The sequence below is a fragment of the Heloderma suspectum genome, chromosome 11 (genome assembly GCF_057233095.1).
Source record: "Heloderma suspectum isolate Gila_16-S chromosome 11, 16-S_ref, whole genome shotgun sequence".
NCBI classification, from domain to species: domain Eukaryota; kingdom Metazoa; phylum Chordata; class Lepidosauria; order Squamata; family Helodermatidae; genus Heloderma; species Heloderma suspectum.
Genome location: NC_139468.1, coordinates 25938359 through 25959591, shown reverse-complemented (window position 1 = coordinate 25959591; position 21233 = coordinate 25938359). Strand labels below are relative to the sequence as shown.

General features: G+C 44.9%; 1 protein-coding gene across 1 annotated transcript in view; it reads left to right on the top strand.

Annotated features, from left to right (window-relative positions):
• The window catches only part of CEMIP (cell migration inducing hyaluronidase 1), a 98942-nt gene that overhangs the window by 58973 nt on the left and 18736 nt on the right, over nt 1–21233 (top strand). Inside the window, exons 13-20 of the mRNA XM_084816435.1 lie at nt 136–341; nt 1364–1433; nt 3238–3366; nt 7067–7152; nt 10972–11103; nt 18135–18170; nt 19136–19291; nt 20833–21013. Coding sequence (XP_084672561.1) covers nt 136–341; nt 1364–1433; nt 3238–3366; nt 7067–7152; nt 10972–11103; nt 18135–18170; nt 19136–19291; nt 20833–21013 — 996 coding nt within the window. The remainder of the gene's footprint in view (nt 1–135; nt 342–1363; nt 1434–3237; nt 3367–7066; nt 7153–10971; nt 11104–18134; nt 18171–19135; nt 19292–20832; nt 21014–21233) is intronic.

The following is a 21233-nucleotide window of genomic DNA, read 5'->3' as shown; positions in this document are numbered from 1 at the left end:
TTTCACAGGTTGGTTAAAGCTGGACATCATTAACACTGGAAATTTCACAATTGCATCTAGAGAAACACTATCATGAGCATCTAGGAAAACTGGCTGACATCAATCCTTTCTTCATCTTCTTTTTTGTACACACAGATCAAGGATGTTGTTGGGTACAACACCTTGGGACACTGCTTTTTCACAGAAGATGGGCCGGAGGTACGCAACACATTTGACCACTGCCTTGGACTCGTGGTGAAACCTAGCACATTGCTACCATCTGACCGGGACACAAGAATGTGCAAGACTATTACGGAAGGGGCTTACCCAGGATATGTCCCCAAACCTAGACAAGACTGCAAGTAAGTGGGAGAATAAATAGTTTTAAACTGGTATTGGCTGACAGAAGCGATTTTGCTTCATGTCTCTTAGTGTAACATTACAGCCAGCTTGGGAGCAATTTCACATCTGTGCACTGTTTGGCTTTTTACTTTTCTCCCTTTGTTGAAAAAAAAATCTACCCAAATTATCAGTTCCAACATAGCTTTTCTTGTTTGTTTGAATTTCTCCATGGGAATCGCACCAAAGCAAATTTGGGCAAAAGCACATGAGGGCACTGATCTGGATTGGGACCACTGTGTGTGGGTACGGGAGGTTTAAACCTTCCCACCTGGTACTTTTCCCCCCAAATGTTGCCCTCCCCACCGTGGGGACGGAAGGAAGGAAGGAAGGAAGGAAGGAAGGAAGGAAGGAAAGAAGGAAGGAAGGGTGAGCCTCCATTGGCACCAATGGAGATTTTTTTAATATCTTTTTCTAGTCGCAATGGTGGTACTGGAAATTTTTTTGGTGGGGAGGGAGTGGATGGATGGGAAGGGTTAAACCTCCCGTACCTGTGCATGGTGGTTCCAATCAGGATCAGGGGCCCACACAGTTACACTAAGGCAAACAAAGTGGAGAGGATCCACTGCATGCTATGTACATAATGGAGCACATAGTTCAGGCCTTACTTAAGCCAGCCTGAGGCTAGGGTTTTCCCCCTTCCCACCTTTCCTCTGGCTTGTATGCGGAATCACTTATCATGCCATAAAACAGCATTGACATCTAACAGCTTCATAACTGGCCTGGAATGTCAATAGAAATTCATCCTGGAATTCCTGATGGCTCTCAAAACAGGGCTGCGTTTGCTCCATTGGTGACAAGGGTGACAGCTGTGAAGTGATATAGGGTGGGGGGGGGAGAGAGAGAGAGACCCCAGTTGCTTGCTACACTCCACAAAGGTGGCAGCTTATCAGCTGAGTTCTCTGACCTGGCTCAGCTCCACTAAATAGAATGGACACCTTTGGGGTGTTGTTTTTCACACTTGACTTTCTTATCTATCCCACAGTGCCGTCTCTACCTTCTGGCTGGCCAACCCACACAACAACCTTATAAACTGTGCAGCTGCAGGGTCCGAAGTGAGTAGAAAGGCATCTTCTCTGGAGGGAAGTTTTAGAACAACTGGAATAAACTTGGGATCCCTCTTCCAATGTTTTTGGGTACCCACTGGAACAAAAGCTGTCTGTGGCATTCTGTGAAAACCCAATACCACAATTTCATTCCGTTTGAGCTGGAAACCGAATCCTTCCTACCTTTGCCACCTGTGTTGTCAGCCACACTGCCAGTCAGTTTGTTTAAAATTACCCATTGCTTCCTAAACCTCTAGCTGTGAGATACTGTTTTTTTCCTTCCATCTCCACCTCATAAATTAATGTCTCTTAACACCTGAAAAGTGTTACTTTTAGAGTGTGTAAGAATTAGAATTAACTGCCTGGAGTGCTCCTTCCCCCTCCCTCCCATTCTCTGTCCCTGTCTGTTGGTCTGCCTGCTTGCCTGCCTGCCTGCCTGCCTGCCTCTCTCTCTCTCTCTCTCTCTGTCCCTCTCTGTCTTTCTCTCTGTGTCCCTGTCTTTTTCTCTTTCTCTTTCTCTTTCTGTCTGTCTCTGTCTCTCTCTCTCTCACACACACATACACACACTCACTCACTCACTCACTCCACTGCCATTTTTCTCCTTGCCTCAGTCTCCTAAGCATATCTCCAAATTGGAAGCCCAGGGCAGTGACTCACACAGAGATGTAGCAAATAGCCTCTTCTGAGGGCAGATAATCCTGATGCATTTGTCAGTCTCTGTGTGAGTCACTGCCCTAGGCTTCCAATTTGGAGATATACTTAGGAGATTGAGGATGCACAATCAGACCCAGTGCAGTGACGTGGAAGAATGCTATGCCCTCAGAGGGAGCCCCCCACCTCTATGTTCTATTTACATCATGCCCTTCTAAGCGTACCCCCAAATCAGAAGGAGGCATTCCCAGAGCAGCGATTCAACAGACACACAACAGACAGCCTTCTTCAAGGGTGGGTAATTAGGATGTGCATCTGTGCCAGGAATAGACTGGATAATCCAATCGCACCCTGTCCCAGTAGAGGCTGATTGGAAGGAGGCAAGGCTAGTGAACAGTGAATCATTCAGGGGTGCAGCAGGCAGCCCCCACTGTGGGAGGGCACTTTGGGCTCACAAGGAGACTTTAATGATTTCTTGCAGTTCTCTAGCAGTTCTCTCACAATTTGTTTGTGTGGCCTGGTCTGGCACGCAGTTAGGGAATTACTGAATTAGGCTTTCCAAAATCCCTTTATTACCAGGAAAATTATCCTGCAAACTGAAATAGTAATAACACATGCTTAGTGTTTTAGATGGCTCTTTAGCATTTCCAGGCACTTTTAATATGCAGGATCTCTGTAATCTTTACAACAGGCCTGTATGGGAGGCATGGGGAAATACAGACAGACAGTCGATATCCTGGTTGGACTGGGATCCCTAATCCATGGAGTATTTAGCATAAGGATTAATCTACCCCTTTTATTTGTTTGGTACATATTTACTGATTTACCATTTTATTATCCTGCCTTCCCCCCAAGGAGCTCAAGGCAGTATTTATGCTTCTCCCCTTCCGCACCCCCATTTTATCTTCACAACAACCCTGTGAGGGTTACACTGAGAGAGAGTGATGGCCCAGTGGTCAAGTGGGGTTTTGGACCGAGGTGTCCCTGGTGCTAGTCCAACACTCTAACCATTATGCCACGGTAGCTCTCAAAATATATCATTTTTCAAAACATATGGGTATTCCTTATCCAAAAATATCAAGCTTCCTCCTTTTCCCTGCTTTTAATACCCGATGTAACAAAAGCCAAAGGTAGGCTGAAGCTTTTGTGTTCTCCCTTGCAGGAAACTGGCTTTTGGTTTGTTTTGCATCATGTACCAACGGGCCTCTCTGCAGGAATGTATCCCCCTGGCTACTCTGAACACATTCCAATGGGAATGTTCTATAACAATCGGGCACATTCCAACTATCGAGTGAGTATGCATGCAATGGAAATAAACTTTGCATCTCCTTTTAAATAAAAAGCTTTCCTCCTTCTTCCAGTTTCTGAGTCTGAAAGCCATTACTGGCCATCATTCCTGCTTCCATAAAATCAGCACCAAACAATTTGCCAGCATCTTTAGCTGGAAATTCCGTTTTTGTTAGGTCTAGCTTTTGGCTTCAGGTGGAGAATGATAGATAAATATGTCCCCCCTCACACACATACACTCTTTTAAATTCCCACCTGACAAGGCCAGCCCTACCATTAGGCAGAGTGAACCAAATGCTTCAGGTGGCAGAGGCTGGGAGACAGCAGCGGCCCCCCTCAGTTGTTCATGAGACCTCCAAACATTCCCCTGTTTTGGAAGATGGAGCTGTGTGTGTGTCACACAGCCTGCCCTATACCTCCTAAACTAGCTTGCTGACTTCAGGTCCTGTGGAGAACACTATCCCATCACCAGTGTTGAAGTAAGATTCAACTGCCAGTCCAGTCAGCTTCTTTACATGAAATAGTGAGAGGGGAGCCATCTTGCCCTTTGCCTCAGGCAGAAAAATACCTTGGGCAAGTCCTGCCCTCTGATCCTTGCACTACTTTTTGCCTGTATCTGTTATCTTCACCAAATGTTATGCGTCCGTACGTGACAGACAGAGAAAGGGTTGTGGTGGTTAGCTCGATGAAAATGTTGACCTAGGGCTTCTTCACAGGGAGCTTTTATCCTGCTATTGGGATTGGTTACACATGGAAGTTTAGGGGTCCTTTAGATGACACTGGTAACCTCCAGGGCATCTCCTGCACTAAATGACCTTTATTTTTTTAAAAGATCGGAAATAATGAGCTATTAAATTACAGTGCTTGAGTTCCGCTTGAGATCCCTCATGAAAATAGGAAAACCTGCAATAAGAGGAGCTAGACCACAACACCATCTAGTGACTGTATAATGAAACATATGGAAGACTCAGATAAGGGGGGAAAGGAGGGGGGAAAGGAAGCGCGTGTAAAGGGAATCCATTGTGCTCCTCCTGCATTTAAAATGGAAGCAGAAAGCCCCGTTTTAAACGCGGGATCTTAGGCTGGTGTACAAATGCTCCCAGTGTGTGGCTGCTTTGAAAAAAGGTGAATTCCATGTTTGGGATCATTAGGAAAGGAATTGAAAACAAAACTGCCGATACTGTCATGCATTTATACAAACATTTGTTTATATGTGACATTCGGAATACCGTGTACAATTCTGGTCACCACACATCAAAAAGAATATTGTACAGCTGACAAAGGTGCAGAAATCCAAATGACCAAGGATCTGGAGCAAGTTTCCTATGAGGAAGGGTTACAGCATTTGGGACTATTTAGTTTAGAGAAAAGGGGAAGAAGGGGAAACCTGATAGAGGCATATATAATTATGCATGATGTGGAGAAAGTGGAGAGGGAGATATTTTTCTCCCTCTCTCATAATACCAGAACCCAATGGGCTCATCCCATGAAATTGATTGGCAGGAGATTCAGAACATATAAAAGAAAGGACTTCTTCACATAGTGCATAGTTAAAAACTATGGAACTGACTTCCACAGGATATTGTGATGGCCAACACTTTGGATGACTATCAAAGGCAACTGGACAAATTCATGGAGAAGGCTATGGGAGACTACTAGTTCTGATGGCTATATGCTACCTCCAGTATCAGACGCAGTATTCCTATGTACTCCAGTTGCTGAGGAACATGGGTGGGAGGGTGCTGTTGCATTCATGTCCTACTTTGAGGAATTTGGTTGGTGTGAACAAAATGTTGGACTAGATGGACCCTTGATCCAACATGGCTATTGTGTGTGCATGTGTCAGTCTATCAAGATATGGTAAGGTAGCAACTGGTGCATGTGAAGAAGAATGAGAACTGTTCTTAGGGCAATGACATTAAAAGCGTGGAAGTGTTTTTCTACAAAATACTGCTGGGGGGGGAATCAAAATTGTGACCATGATGCACAGGGATGGGGGTTTAATCCCCCCCCCCTTGGTACTAATGAACACCCTTCTCCAAAACTGCTATTTGTCCCAGGATATAAGCTTCTATTGGCGCCAATGGAAACTTCCCTCCTGTGACAAACAGAAGCTTCAGGGGGGGGGGGGTGTCATTGGATCTCCAACACAGGGGGCAGGAGAGTTAATCTCCCCTTCTTGGCTCACTCTGGTCCTGACTGGATGTCCCTATGGCTGTCTAGAAGGGAAAAAACTGGACATGTTAAATATTCATTTAATGTCCCATCTAGTTTGGCCTTCAAGGTCAACAGGGAACTGGGTTCATAATAGAAAGATTCTTCAGTCATTTTTTCTTTAAATGTAAGCTTCTAGTCCTTAGGGTGTATACATTTGATTCACCCCCAGATGCAAGCTCCTTGAACTCCTCTGCTCTGTGATTTTTCTATGCAGAAAAAAAAGAACACTTACCGAGGTGGTGGTTGGTGTGGGATGGACAAATCTATGCCATCTGTTGCAGCAGAAGTGCTTTTCTAGAGCATTGCCCAGGTTAACGGACAACTAAGTGCCAGTGTGGTTTAGTGGTTAGAGTGTTGGACTGGGGCTCAGGAGATCTGGGTTCTAGTCCCCACTCAGACATGAAGCTCACTGGGTGCCTTTGGGCCAGTCACTGACTGTCAGTCTCACCTGCCTCACAGGATTTTTGCAAGGATAAAATGGAGAGGAGGATGATCATGTAAGCTCTTTGGGTTCCTTGGAGGAAAAAAGGTGGGATATAAATGTAATAATGAATAAATACAAATTATCTTAAGACCCCTTGCAGCTATTGGGTTCTAAATTCAGGGAAAAAAAGAGAGATGTCTATATAAGGTTGTTGGAATGCAGTACAGCAGTCGCAGGGGCCATGTGCCTGGAAGGCCAAAGAAAGAGTAAGAAACATTGTAATCCTGAATGCTATTCCTCCTACCAGCTTTAATACAGCCTTCCTCAACCTGGGTCCCTCCAGCTATCCTGACTAGGAATTATGGGAGTTGCAGTCCAGTATACCTGGAGGAGACCAGGCTAGGGAAGGCTACTCTAATACAATTAATTGTTTTAGAGTAGCCTTCCTCCGAAGGAGGCCCAGAAGGTGCCAGTGAGGGAGAGGGCCTTTTCAGTGGTAGCCCCCCATCTGTGGAATGAGCTCCCCAATGAGGTCTACTTGGCACCAACATTGCTATCTTTTTGGCACCAGGTTAAGACCCTTCTCTTTTCCCAGGCATTTGGCAGCACATGATGAGTTTTAATCAGTCCTGGGTGTGTCTTTAGTTACGACTGACTGTTCAAACTTGTTTTTAGTTATACGTTATATTGCCTGTGTAATTTTATGTAAATGGCTTTTAAACTTTGTATATTGTATTTTAATGTTTTAACTTCTGTGAACTGCCCAGAGAGCTTTGGCTATGGGACAGTATAGAAATGTAATGATATAATCATCATCATCAATCATCATCACGGAGAGCTGGGCTACCGATAAACATTTGAGCCTCCCAAGCTAGTAGTGAAAATAAAATGGTGTCACAATGTGTTCTGTGGCAGATAGTATGCCAAATTCTTTTGCTGGTGTAAATAAAGTCAAATTCCACTGACCTCAGTGAAGACATGTTGCATTTATAGATGTATTCCAAGGATTTGACTCATGCAGTTTTGTAAAAGCTTATGAAGCCCCCCCCCTTTTTTTTTACAGGCTGGAATGATAATTGATAATGGAGTTAAAACGACGCCAGCGTCTGCCAAGGATAAAAGGCCTATCCTCACCCTGATTGCTGGGAGGTAATTTGACTTCTGTGGATTTTATATGGGGAGTTCTGTACTGCTCAGGCTGGGAGACAGATGTAACTTAAGGGTTACGTTCAAAATAATGTTAAATGAAATAAAATAAACTTCTCTTCATATCCATGAGAACCTTTGCATTGAGTTGGTAGAGAAGGGCTGTTGGAGATATTTATGGGCAACAGAGGCAGGAGCTTTTGGGCTTCTCTACACAAGCGATTTATTGCACACTCTTGACTGGCCACTCACGGAAGTTTGTGGGTCCTTTACACAATGTCATCAACCTCCATGATGTCTCCTGCACTTTCTCCCAATTAGCCTGTTTTCAAAAAGAACGGGGATAAGCTGTAATAAACCTTAATGGCACCATATTGGCAGTATGAAATGCCATTAGATGGTGCTGTTTCATTGAACATATAGAGCATTGCTGAGAAAGGAAGTTTTCAATTTCACATCAGGTGCTCCCTGCCTAAAGGAGCCCGTCATAATCCTGCAAAGAAAACAGAAGCAAAAAGCCCTGGTAAAGTTGTGAGATTTTAGCCTGGGGTAGAAATGCTCTTACTCTCTTAAAATAAAATGCATCTTATGAAGTGGTCAGTGTCCATTAAAGTTTATGCCAGAATAAAATTCTTAGTCTTTAAAGTTCCACAAGACACTTCATTGTTCTCACTTGTTAAGCCTCTTCTGTCTTTTTAAGGCCTATTCACATGAATGTCAGGTGATTTCTGTTCTGAAATATTTAGGTAGTCTCTAAGCATGTGTCAGAAAAAGCCCTAAACTTGGTAATGACTGGGAGGCAACATTCAGCATTCTGAGAGAACCTCTACATGTACGCAAAGGGAAATAAGTTTCTAGTCCTGATGGTTGTGAAGGCTGCCTTGAGAGGGTGTTGAGAATGCTTGCAGAAATAACTGGAGCCAGTTATTTGGGGTGGGGGGATAGGTGGGATGTCATTGGAATTTCCAGAGGTCAGAAGCATGGGTTTCAGTGCATTGCATGGTTCCTTGTCTCTTTGCATGTACTAGTGGAGGCAGAATAAATTAGGCAAAATAAGCAAACACATTCAAATCTGCATAATTCATTCATGTTGCAGAATTTATCTTTTTGGTGCAGAATTTTGATTTTTTGTTTGTCTTCATTTTGTTAGTGCAGAGTATTCATCGTAATCGCCTTAACCTCTGTCACGTAGAGTACTCTTTCATACTTTTGGGATGTCTAGGTTTATTATACCTCCATTAATTTGGATTCTGGTCCCCTTTACCCTGGTATGTTACTAGTGGAGAAGTTTATTTGGGACCAGACTAAAACAACACAATGACATAATTTTTAAAAAATCCCATCCTGTCTGTCAGCTAATGTAGACCCATTAATCAGGGATTTAATAGTGTTAAATCTGTTCTGAGTTTCACAGATTTTAAGGCATCTTTCATTCCATCCTCAGTTCATGGATGGAATTGGATTTTTTTTTACCAGAATGTTGTTCTATTTGCACTAATTCGCATTAGCGCTAATGCGTACTCGTGCACATGCACACTCACAAAAATCTGCTAATGTGCATTAGTTAATACAAATTAGCCCTAATGTGAATTAGTGCAAGTCCCCCCCCACACACACACACACACAAGGGAAAAAGTGGTCCGCAAGTCTGCACGACTTGGAAGAAGCCAGTCTGCTGCGAAATCTGCAGGTTGGATTAATAGAAACCGGGACTCATTTGAATCCATTGTGGATTTCTCTGACATTCCTGTTTTCCCCATCCATAAATGCTGATGTGATCACAGTAAGGCTGAATTTTCCAAATCAAGGCTCCTTTTTTGGAACCCTTCAAGTCCCCCTGCCCAGCTAAGTTTGATATGCTGGTTTATTACGTGAAACCAAATATGTGCAGAATATCTGTCAGCAACCTGAACACATGTCCTCTACCCATCTGGCTGAGTCATGCATGCTAAGTCTGTATCATTGTCTGTATGCGATGCAAGTCTGATGTTAACTTGTCAGGCTTGTCCAAACTGCATTGTCTTCAACAGATCAGCTGATCCCCTTTGGGGCAGCAAAGGAAAGCCGACGCTTGGGATAGCTGACAACCAAGCTTCCCGTTGTACTACCAGAGCTGTCTTGGCTTCTTTTGCTGGAGTGGCAGCTGATATACAGCAGCAGTGGAAAAGCTTTCCTTACAGCTACCTTCTGCTTCTCTTCTCCCCGCCACCTGTCCCAATCCTCAGTAGTATTTCATTTCATCGGGACCGAGCATTTGCGAGCTCATACTTTTTGCAGTTCATAGCCTGGCTACGAACTGCTAAAGCAAATGTCTTGGTTCTCTTCAGAAAACCTTTGTTTCCTTGGATAAGATGGGCTTTCTCTCCCTCTCTCTTCATGTGGTGTACAATTATTAGGGATGGATGGATCTGTCTGTTTCTCTTTCTGTAATGTTCACATTTTTTCAAACAGAAGTTTGTTCCATCCTGTTTCCACATCGGTTCGCCCTGTTCTTTTTTTTTAACGTCCCCATGAAGATGTGTACACATGTTTGTGCGCACCGAAATGCGTACACATTTTTGTATGGAACTTCTACTGAGATATGCATTTCTGCAACCGCTTTTCCTTAATGTGCGCATTTTTGTGCACAATTGCTCCTAATGTATGCATTTTTGTATGCCGTTTTTGATCGAAGAAATGTATTGCTAAATTTGGAGGAATGCGAAAACTGAAGGATAATTGCAATTCTCTTGATCTATTAGTTCAGGAAGTATGAATTAGGTCAGTTCTTACTCAAATGCAAACCAAATGAATTTCAGCCCAATCCTAAAAGTTATCTTGTAGAACTCACTGTCACAAGACAATGCAAAGACCAAGTGTTGTTGTTTTTTTAAAGCAAATCTAGCAACCAGAGTTCAAGGTTTCCCTTAGTGCACATTTGACTACGTCTGAAGCTGCTTGCAATCTGGTCTAATCAATTCCTTTTGATTAGGAATTTTTGACTTCCCTCTATTTCCAGGCGCTTGATGGCGTATGATCGACTCTTGAATGTGTCAGTTGAATTGCTATGACTGTCACTGATGTTTGGGGTTTTTTTTAATGGGATGATGGCATTTTAGTGGATAATGGTGTTTACCTGTTATAAAGGTTGAATGCTTTAATTGTTTGCATGCTTTATTTAGTCTTTTTTGAGAAAGGCATCTAAGAAATCTAATAGAGGATTAGGGGGAGGATAATTAATCAAACTGCAGGACTAGTGGAACATAAGAAGCTGCCTTATACAGAGTCAGGCCATTGGCCCATCTAGCCCAATATTGTCAACACTGACTGGCAGCAGCTCTCCAGGGTTTCAGGCAGGTTTTTTTTTCCTGCCCTACCTAGAGATTCCAGGGATCAAACCTGGGGCCTTCTGCGTGTAAAAGCACGTGCTCTACCACGGAGCTACGGCCTCTGCCTTAGAGCCATGATAGTTGCAATGGGGAAGTTGCTCCAGAGAAATAGTTGCACGTGCAAAGCTGTAATTGGAGGCGGAGAGTTCATTTTAAAAAACAAACAAACCAGAAAGAGAAGCTTGAATTTGACATGGAAACAGTACAGATCAGCCTTTCCCATCCTGGTGCTCTCCGGATGTGTTGGACCGCATCTCCCATAATTCCCAGCCAGCATGGCCATTGGGAATTATGGGAGACACGATCCAACGCATCTGGGAGGTACGAGGTTGGGGGATGCTGGTACAGAGACCTGTGAGGGGTTATACAACCACATACTACCACCTGTATAATCTCTCCAAGGCCCAGTTGTTTCTTGCCACTGAGAAGGTTTTTTCACCTCTCGTGTTTACAGATACAGCCCGCATCAAGATGCCGACCCTCTGAAGCCCAGAGAACCTGCTCTGATTCGACGCTTTATTGCTTACAAGAACCAAGATCATGGAGCCTGGCTGAGGGGAGGAGATGTGTGGCTGGACGACTGCCAGTGAGTGTTGCCTCAATTCAACCCTCCAAAGTTCAGCTCGGTGTTTATGGCCGGCGGAGCTGCGGCGAGGCCTATTTTTACGGCTCGGCATCTTTAATCTGGCCGGGTGAATGTGAAAATGAAAACTGGGCAAGCAAAAGCCCGCACCTTGTTTTTGCAGAAACAGATCTCATCTTGCCCGAAGCGCCAAGGCATACTTGTGTGTATGTGTGTGTGTGACCCATTACAATAAGCTGCAGCAGAAAAGGAACTTTAAATAAACCTTTCTGCTTGAGCCTGAAATAAAACATAAGCAGCTGGGCTCATGGTTTTATTTTATGTGGTAGCATGTTATTGCCAAGAATTCCAGTGCCAGGGGGGTAGATATAAGACAGCGCAGCTGGGGGTGGGGGGCAGCGGGAGGGAAGGGATGTGTAAACAATGGTCAGTTTAAAAAGTCTTGTATGGGTGAAAGATGATTTGCTTTTTCTGCTTCTCTGAGGTGGTAAGATGGTCGGGGAGAGCCTGCCTGTCTGTTTTCCTTCCCCCCCCCCCAAGTGCATTGGCAGTTTTTACTGCCCTTCTCTATGTAAGAACATAAGAAGAGCCCTGCTGGATCAGGCCAAGGGTCCATCTAGTCCAGCATTCTGTTCACACACTGACCAACCAGCTGCCCACAGGAAACCCACAAGCAGGACAGGAGTATGACAGCACCCTCCTACCCATGTTCCCCAGCAACTGGTGTACACAGACTCACTGCCTCTGGTAACAGAGGTAGCATGTAGCCATCAAGACTAGTAGCCATTGATAGCGTTTTCCTCCAGGAATTTGTCCACCCCTGTTTTAAAGCCATCCGAATTGGTGGCTATCACTATGTCTTGTGGTAGCGAATTCCATAGTTGGACTATGCACCGTGGGAAGAAGTCCTTCCTTTTATCTGTCCTGAATCTCCCACCACTCAGCTTCATGGGATGACCTCAGGTTCCAGTATGTAGAGAGGGAGAAAAATGTTTCCCTCTCCACATTCTCTACGCCATGCATACTTTGGTAGACCTCTATCATGTCTCCCCTTGGCCTCCTTTTTCCCAAGCGAAACAATCCACTTCTAGTCCTTTTGCCCCCCCCCCCCACCACACGCTTTGCCACGTCTGGCAGAGCCAAAGACGAGTCCTTATGCCAGCAGGCAGGACGGGCGGTTGAGCAACTGACCTGGGCAAGAGATGGGATTGGAGAAGCTGCAACTGCATCCATTGCAGTGGAGCTCTTAAATTAAGGTTGCATGTCCTCAGGCCCAGGGGGCCAAATTTAGGCCAATCTGGCCCTGTGGGGCTCCCTGGGGGCATTCCCTTCCCCCCGACCACTGATCGTTTGGAGGTTTCCCAGCTATTGTGCAGTTTTCCCTCCATTCTAAATGGCTAAAATGCCTCCCTTAAGATTTAATTTCTGCCAGTAAGAGCTTGAAATGGAAATATGCTGGAATTTCTAGTACCCTCGGCACCACCCCTTTCACTTTTGGCTCCACCCACCATTGGAATGCAGACCCCAAGAGCTTTTCTGAAATGGAATATGCACCTTGGGCTGAAAGGAGTTCATCACCCCTGTCTTAAAGAGTCAGACTGGATCTCCTGGGTGTGACCTGGCAACTGCATGTGTGTTGGGGTGGGGAAGGAGTGGAGAGTCCACTTATAGGGAAAGGGCCATAATTTATTAGGAAGAGTTGTAGCTCAGTGGTAGAGCCCCTCCTTTGCATGCAGAAGGTCCCATTATAGTGCCATTACATTATACATTATAATGTATAATGTCCCATTACATTATACATTATAGAAGGTCCCATTATTTCACTTATAGGGAAAGGGCCATAATTTATTAGGAAGAGTTGTAGCTCAGTGGTAGAGCCCCTCCTTTGCATGCAGAAGGTCCCAGGTTCCATCCCCGGCATCTCCAGGCAGGGCTGGAAAAATCCCTGCCTGAAACCCTGGAGAGCTGCTGCTGCCAGTCAGTGTTGACAATACTGGGCTATATGGACCAATGGTCTGTCTCGGTCTAGGCAGCTTCCTATGTTCCTATGAGTTGCATGTCCAGAGGCTTCCACCCCTTTCCCCTATTATGATGTTCAGCAGGGGAGGAGTGTCAGGCCCAGCTGGTAGGGTTGAATGGATAGCCACTGCATTCCCTTCAGGGATCCCAGCTGATCTTGTGCAGCTCCAAATTTTGGGGTGCTTTACTGAGAAAATGGTAACATCCTGGAGGCCATCTGTAAATCCGGGCTGTTGTGTAGGACAGACACACTCTGGGAACTGAGTCTGGATCCTACAATCCCTTGTGCTATTGCAAAGGTTCACATGGGGAGGCTGGAACACCTATGTTGCCAAAGGGGGCTTCGCCAATTTCACCACGCCACCGCAGTCCATTTTGCCGGGACTCTGTGGCTGTGGTGGGGAGGTGAAATGGCAGACCAGTGTTGTGAATCAGCCTTCCCCAGCCTGGTGCCCTCCAGGTGTTTTCAGCACCCATCATCCCTGACCACTGGCCATGCTGGCTGGGGCTGATGGGAGTTGTAGTCCAAAACATCTGGAGGGCAGCAGGTTGGCGAATGCTACGTTAGAGACACAGTTAGAGGCACACGTGGCACTTCTTTGTCCATGTGGTTTGGATTCCATCCTGCAGTTTGTTTGTGTCCGAGAACCAGGCCTGATTGTTATTACCATTTTCTGGACTCGATACAGACTTTTTGAAAATTTGATCTTCAGAATAACAACCTTCCATATTTCTACTGCATCATAGCTACATCCATAGCTGCCTCTGATCATTGGGGATTTACATGAAAGCCACTTGGCCTCATTCAGAGTGGTGGGATTATCCGTGATGCCTTTTAGGATGTTGCCCAATAGCCTGTAGGAGTCCAAAGTTAGGATTTTTAAATAAGTCTTATAGTTTTTCATAACATACGAGAGTGAGCAAGGAGGAGACTGGACTGTGGTGGCTAAAAAAATCATTTTCCCTTACACTGGCATCCTTTTGCATTTTGTTGTCCTTCCTCCCAAAGGAATGTTTAACTAGAAATACCTAATGGTGTATCTATACTTCAAAGAATATCAGTTTTACATCAGCTTAACTATCATGGTTCTCTCTCCCCCCTCCCCAATTAAAAAATCCTGGAAATTGCAATTGGGTTAGGATGCTGCATGATACCAGGTCAGAGACTATATTTGTCCATCTAGCCCAGAATGTCTCCTTGATTAGCAGTGGCTCTCTGGCAGGCAAAGGGTTTTCCCATCACCTGCAACCTGGCCCATTTTACTCCAAGTATGGGAAACCTGCAACCTTTCAGATCTTGTTGGACTACAACTCCCATCATTGCTGATTCTTGGCCAGGCTGGCTGTGGCAGATGGGAGATGGAGTTCAACAACATGTGGAGGGCCACATGTGGAGGGTTCCCCACATCAGTTTGAACTGGGCATGCCAAGGATGAATCTCGGACCGCTGAGCTGCAGTCCCCGCCAACAGCTCCTTGAAATCTTGAGCAACCCTATACAAATCCCACAATTTCCTATAGAGTGGGCATTCCTGATAAACTAGTTTCCGTAGGTAGTACAGATGTGGTATGAAAGTCTTTCCCAAACTTTGCTTAGCCCTCTCTCCCCAGCCTTTGCTCTCGGATCACAGTGTGCAACTCCACTTGCTTACGTTCCTGCCTTGTTATCCCTGCCTCTCTCCCGCTCCTCTCCTTTCTTCCTTCACTCTCCATTGTCAGACTTCAGACCATGGTGGTCAACCAGTGGCCCTAGGGCTTCATGCAGCCCTTGGCCTAATTTCATGTGGCCCTTGGCCAAGTTTCAACATCCTTCTGCTTGTGATCAGTTTAGAACTTCGGCAAGACCGATCTGTCCCTTCCTTAGCAGTCCACAGGTGGGAAGCAAGAGGAGGGGAGAGAGAAGGGCAGAAAGAGAGAGGAAAGGGGGTGGCAGAAAGAGAGAGGAAAGGGGGTGGCAGAAAGAGAGAGGAAAGGGGGTGGCAGAAAGAGAGAGAAAGGGGTTGCCCACCCACCTTTGGCTCTGGGCCTCCCTACTGCTGGCTTCAGCTCTACCCATTGCTGATATGTGGCCCCTCACCAATTACCCACAAGGAAACGCAGTCCTCAGAAGAAAAAAGGTTGGCCACCCCTGCTTTAGAGTGTAACTATCTCTTGGACAGGTCCCTGCCTCTGTGTGCCTGTGTGCACGCACGCATGCGTGTATGCTAAAGCATGTGCATGTGTGCACACGCGTGTGCGTGTGTGCTTATGTTGCAAAGTACCATATATTGTGAAGGTGCTGAATTCATGACAAATCTCTGCTACTGTGTATCGTAGATGTAACTGAGAGAGAGCATGCCCACCCTTGCAGGCTCATATGGTCTTGCTTCATTCATTGTGTGTGTGTGTGTGTTTGCTTGCTTTATGATGTCTACATGGCTGAGTATTTACAAGTAACCCTAACATCCCAGGGTTTTCAGCAGAGCCCAAAAGTATTTTCCATGTTGTTAAGTTTTTGGAAATGTTTATTTCAGCAAAGTTCAAATCAGCCTCCAGCTCTCATAACCCAGCATTTTTATAGCCATAGGAATCCAGCCATTTTAATATTTGTTACTGTAATATATTATACGGAGATAATATATGCTAATGTGAATTGCAACATGCATACATCTTTCAACACATAATAGATAATTTGGGGAATGGCAAGAGCACAGCATGTTAAAAAGTGGTCATGTAACAAGCCTGCCCTCTAGTGGCATAATAATTTTTATTGATCCTCCTCCCCGCCATCCTTCTGTTTTTGGAAGAATCAAACTTCAAGTTTTCCTCTGCTCAAAGACACAATCTTTAATTATTTCTGGGGTCTATGGGATTACTCCAGAGTAAGTGACTTGAGGGTTGCAGCCACAATTTTGTCACCAAATTTAAAGTTTTGATGATATGTCTGGTTACAATGATCAAACAGGTATGTTTTCATCAAAATGATTACAGGTTTTTCACAAAATGGATTAAAGTAATATCTTTATTGGGACTGAGCCATATTCATAATACAGTATTTTAAAAACTACTCATATAAGCCTTGTATTATAAAAAATATTGTTCTGAGTGTGAAGACATGAGATTAAGTGCCTTCCTTTTCTCAGTGCCATCCTTTTTTTTCCCATTCTGCAATGGGCTTCTTCACCTCTTACAGTGCTTGAGTTCCACTTGAGTTCCCTTGTGAAAAAGGAAAACCCGCAATAATAGGAGGTAGACCACAGCTCCATCTAGTGGCTGTATAATGAAACATATGGAAGACTCAGATAAGGGAGAAAAGGAAGGGGAAAGTCAGGGGAGGAAGCGCGTGTAAAGGAAGACCGTTGTGATCCTGCATTTAAAACAGAAGCAGAAAGCCCCATTTTAAATGCGGGATTTTAGGCTGGAGTAGAGATGCTCCCAGTCTGAGGACAAATTCTGTGCCACTCAAAAGCATACATATTGCATTGTGGACACTGGTTGGTTGATAGTTAAACAAGTGATATTTGACTAACCCTGTGTCAGTCAGATCATTCCAAACACACAACATAATCAGATCAAAAGATACATTTTAAGATAGATGAGTCCCAGCATATTGAACCCCATTTTGTATAACAGATTTGTATTTAATCATTGAGCTGCAATGTTAAACATAGAGACCTTATATGTGATACATTTTATCCCTATCACCCAACAGATAACAAATTTGCTCCCTATTCAGAAAAGTAACTCTCTCAATTCAGAAATCTATCCCTAGGGGAATTATACAGATAACAATACAATACATAAGGGACAATGTCTCTTACATATTGTACCTCCCTTTTACACAGTAGGCATGGTATGGAATCTCAAAGAAGCAAAATTTTTCAGCAGATAACAGATAACTAAAAAATAATAATCTGGAAGGACATACACAAATTTAACAGAATAGTAAAAAAGGTGGAAATTGCATTGTTTGAAGGTGATCTAGTTAGAAAAATATCCCACTGTTCAATTTTATTTTTAATACACTGTTTTGCAGTTCTAGGAGTAGCAGGTTTAAGGGCATTGGGAATCAATCCATACTAAATTTCCTCCAAATGACATTGCGGGGGGGGGGGGGATGTGCTGTAATTTCAGCCGGTACAAAATCAAAGTAATAAGAACTGTGGACAATATTGGGAGGAGCGGGACACAACCTCAAATCTCAACATGATGATAGGGGTACGATGTGGTAAATTCAAAAGTAACCTCAAAAAGAGGTTTGGGATAGTTTTCCCATTAACATTTGTCCACCCCCATGCTTCTGCACCATACACTCCTTGTGGGACAGCTTTCCCAAGGAAGATCTTAAGTTCACGGGGTACTAAACTACCTCCTCAAAAGCAAGCAAAATTTAATATGGCCTTAGTCACGTGGCAGGACTAACCCTGTGAGTTTTGTCATAAGAAGCCAACATGTCTACCTGATATTAATCTTCAGAATCTTATAAGCTGACTTGTGATATGGAACTTTTCAGTTTTCAGAGCACGCATGTTGATTGTCCAAGTGCACCATGCAGGGGGTTGATGTCAAGGGTAGGCATGGTTGGGCACCTGCCGAGGGCCCACACCGCAGCCGGGGCTACTGACAAGAGCCCCCTGGAGTTGCTCCTGCTCTTCTCCATTACAACTTGCTTGTTCACTTGCATCTCGCTCTGGCCCTGACAACCATGGTAGTGAGGAGGAGGAGCAGGAGATGTCCCTGCTGACATGCTCCCTGGCTCTCTGCCTGTCAAGCAAGTGGTAGCAATGATGAGAAAGAGGAGGATGGAGCAACAGCAGCTGGCAACAATGGCGGTGAGAAGGCAGACTCACTGAGGGAGGGGGCCCATGGAGGGCAACTTCCCCAAGGGCCCTCAAAAACCTGGAGCTGGCACTGGCCCATGAGCAAAGAAATGGTGCTTATATATGTAAGAGAATGAGAGAACAAGCTAATTAGTAATGTCCTAACACAGACTTGCTTTCACCAGGCTAATGCTCTAATGTTCGCTGTTCCTTGCAGGTTTGCTGACAATGGCATCGGGCTCACTTTGGCTAGGTACGTAGTCTCGGTTCCCCTTTGACGTTCTGTGTGTTTGTGACTTCCATAGGGATGTACGAAAATTCTGCCATGGATCTCGGGGAGGCCGAATGGCAGCGCATTCGGCCCCCCGAAATCGGTGGCGGAACGGCCCGCCCCCCCCCCGGGACGAGACTTACCTTGGGCGGATCTTCCTGGCGGCAGCGGCTCCGGCGGCGGTGGCCAGTCTTCCGACCGGCTGCCGCCGCTGCCATTTCCAGTTTAAAAAAACAAAACAAAACAAAAAAAGTGATAGGCTACGTAAAGATTTACGTAGCCTATCACGGCTGACTTTAAAAAAAACCAAAAAAACGCGCGTACACAAATGGCGGCGGCCATGGCCGCCGCCATTTGCGTTCCTTATTTTGGCACGTCTTAGTCTACGTAAACATTTACGTAGACTAAGATGGCGAAAATAAGGGGAACGCAAATAGCGTAGACACTATTTTGTTAAGACGCTAAATGTTTACGTAGACTAAGATGTGCCAAAATAAGGAACGCAAATGGCGGCGGCCACGGCCGCCGCCATTTGCATACGCACGTTGTTGTTGTTTTTTTTAAGTCAGCCGTGATAGGCTACATAAACATTTATGTAGCCTATCACGGCTGACTGCAGGGACGCAAACGGCGGCGGCTACAGCCGCCGCCATTTGTGTCCCTGCTAGCCAGCGGCCGGATGTCCGGCTGCTGGCGGAGCTGGCCGGCGGCTCTGCAGAATCGCTGTGGAGCACAGCCGGCCGGACAGGATTCCGGGGGGGGAGGTATGGAGTGCCTCCCGCCCCCCAGCGAGGATTCTGGGGGGAGGGACGGAACGCCTCCCCCGCAACCATAAACATAATTTGCGAAAGGTAAGTACCTTTCGTACATCCCTAGACTTCCATGAGTCGTGATAAGCAGCATTTGGCTACAGCAGCCACGCTAACACGCGGTTCGATCTCTCCTAGTGGAGGAACCTTCCCGCATGACGATGGATCAAAACAAGAAATCAAGAACAGCCTCTTTGTCGGCGAGAGTGGAAACACCGGGACCGAAATGATGGACAACAACGTCTGGGGTCCTGGAGGCCTGGACCACAGTGGACGGACACTTCCCATTGGCCAGTGCGTTTCACTTAGTTTTTGTCTCTTCCATTTTGTTTAAACACCCAAAGCAGTGTAGGGTTTTTGTTTTTCTTTGGGTTTATTTCTTCTCCCCCCCCCCCGCATTTCCCCCCAAATTACATTTAAGCATAATATAAATAGGAAGAGAAGAAAAGATATGTCATGGACTTTATTTCGTGGTTCCCTTATTCCACAACAGCCACCCCTGAAAGGTTCCAGGTTAGGGTGGCCACTTAAGAAAGGACAGGAAAGAGGAAATGTATCAACAAAAAAAGAGGACAGCGATTTGCATGAAAGTTGCCTAGGCTCATTTATATATATAGTTGCACATCTAGAAATAATTATTATGATTTAAATAGAAATACAGACAGTGCATCTCACCATAGTTCAGGCAGGTGTTTGAGTGTGGCATGTGTAAGTTTAGCTGGTGAAATGTGTTCCATGTGGATGATTCAAGTTAGTAGTCTAGCTATTTTGTTTTGTACTAACTGCAGTTTCCAGGCAGTCCTCTAAGCCCCATGTACAACACATGGCGATAATGTCCTTCACATAGAGCTGCACCTTTCAGCCAGTTTGATCAGTAGGTTAATCAACTAAAGCTTGACTTTAGTTTAGGTTAGGGGTGGGACTGTGAGTTAAGCACACACACATTTGTGTTTTTTAACTATTGAAATAAGGAATTTTGAAAGAAAACATTAACAGGTGGCCTTTACTTCTGATAATGGCTTTTGCATATTAACTTGTAAAGTATCTCACACTTCCTTCAGGATCTCAAGAAGGTATCTATACCATAGGTTTGGATAATTATTTAAATTTATACTCCTGACAGACATGAAATAAACCAGCATGGTACACTGAAGTGGTTCCCATTCCGCTCTGGTAACGTTTGCATTGGCTCTAGGAGCTGGTACATCAAAAATATTATCTCCCCACCATTCCAGGCTCAGTATTTAAGCATTGGCTTCATGCCCAGTAAGCTCTGGAGTATTCTGGCTAATTTAAAACCATATCTGATAAATAGCTGCATTTCAACTCGCCCCACCCCCCAGGCTCTGGTTTTAACGTTCTATTTCAGTGCTCATTAAGTCTCTGTTTTGAGATGGTATCCCTGCCATGAATGAGTGAGTAATAAAGCAGCTTACCACTTAAGAGGCTGCGAGCACTGGGCCAAAACTTTTGCTTTTGATTGGACTGTGGATATTATTCTTTTTTTAGGTCAGTGGCCTAACATCCCCTGAAGTTCCTTCTAAGAATTGCTGAGCAAATACGTATAATCTGCCGAGACATGAGAAAACCTGAGATGAATGAATAAGAATCACAAGGTTTCTCATGCGCGTGCACACACACACACACACAGCACTAGAGATGATAGAAGCTGATTCTTCTAGCATAGTGTGAAATTGTGTCAGCTGAAGTTCAGTGTAGTGTGTTGATGCCTATTCTCTGTGTTGCATTTACGCCAACGGTAGCTCACTGAGACCAAATCTTTCTCACTTTCTCTTTCTCTCTCTCTCTCACTCTCTCTTAAAAATGTATTCCAGGAATTTCCCAATTAGAGGCATTCAGTTTTACGACGGGCCAATCAACGTCCAGAACTGCACTTTCCGGAAATTTGCCGCTCTGGACGGCCGCCACACCAGCGCCCTGGCATTCCGCCTGAATAACGCTTGGCAGAGCTGCCCCAACAACAACGTCACCAACATATTTTTTGAAGATGTCCCAGTGAGTTGGCCTTCTGTGGGGTTTAGTGAATTTGAGGACGGGGTTCATGCAACACACGAAACCACACTCAATGGTTGAGAGTCTGTTGTTGTTGAATCGTGGGATGTTCTTGTACTGTGGATTCAGACAACATGCTAACCCATGGTTCAACAACAACCCACTCTCTACCACTGAGTCTGGGTTAGTGTGTTTTGTGAACAGCCCTAATCTTGTATAAATG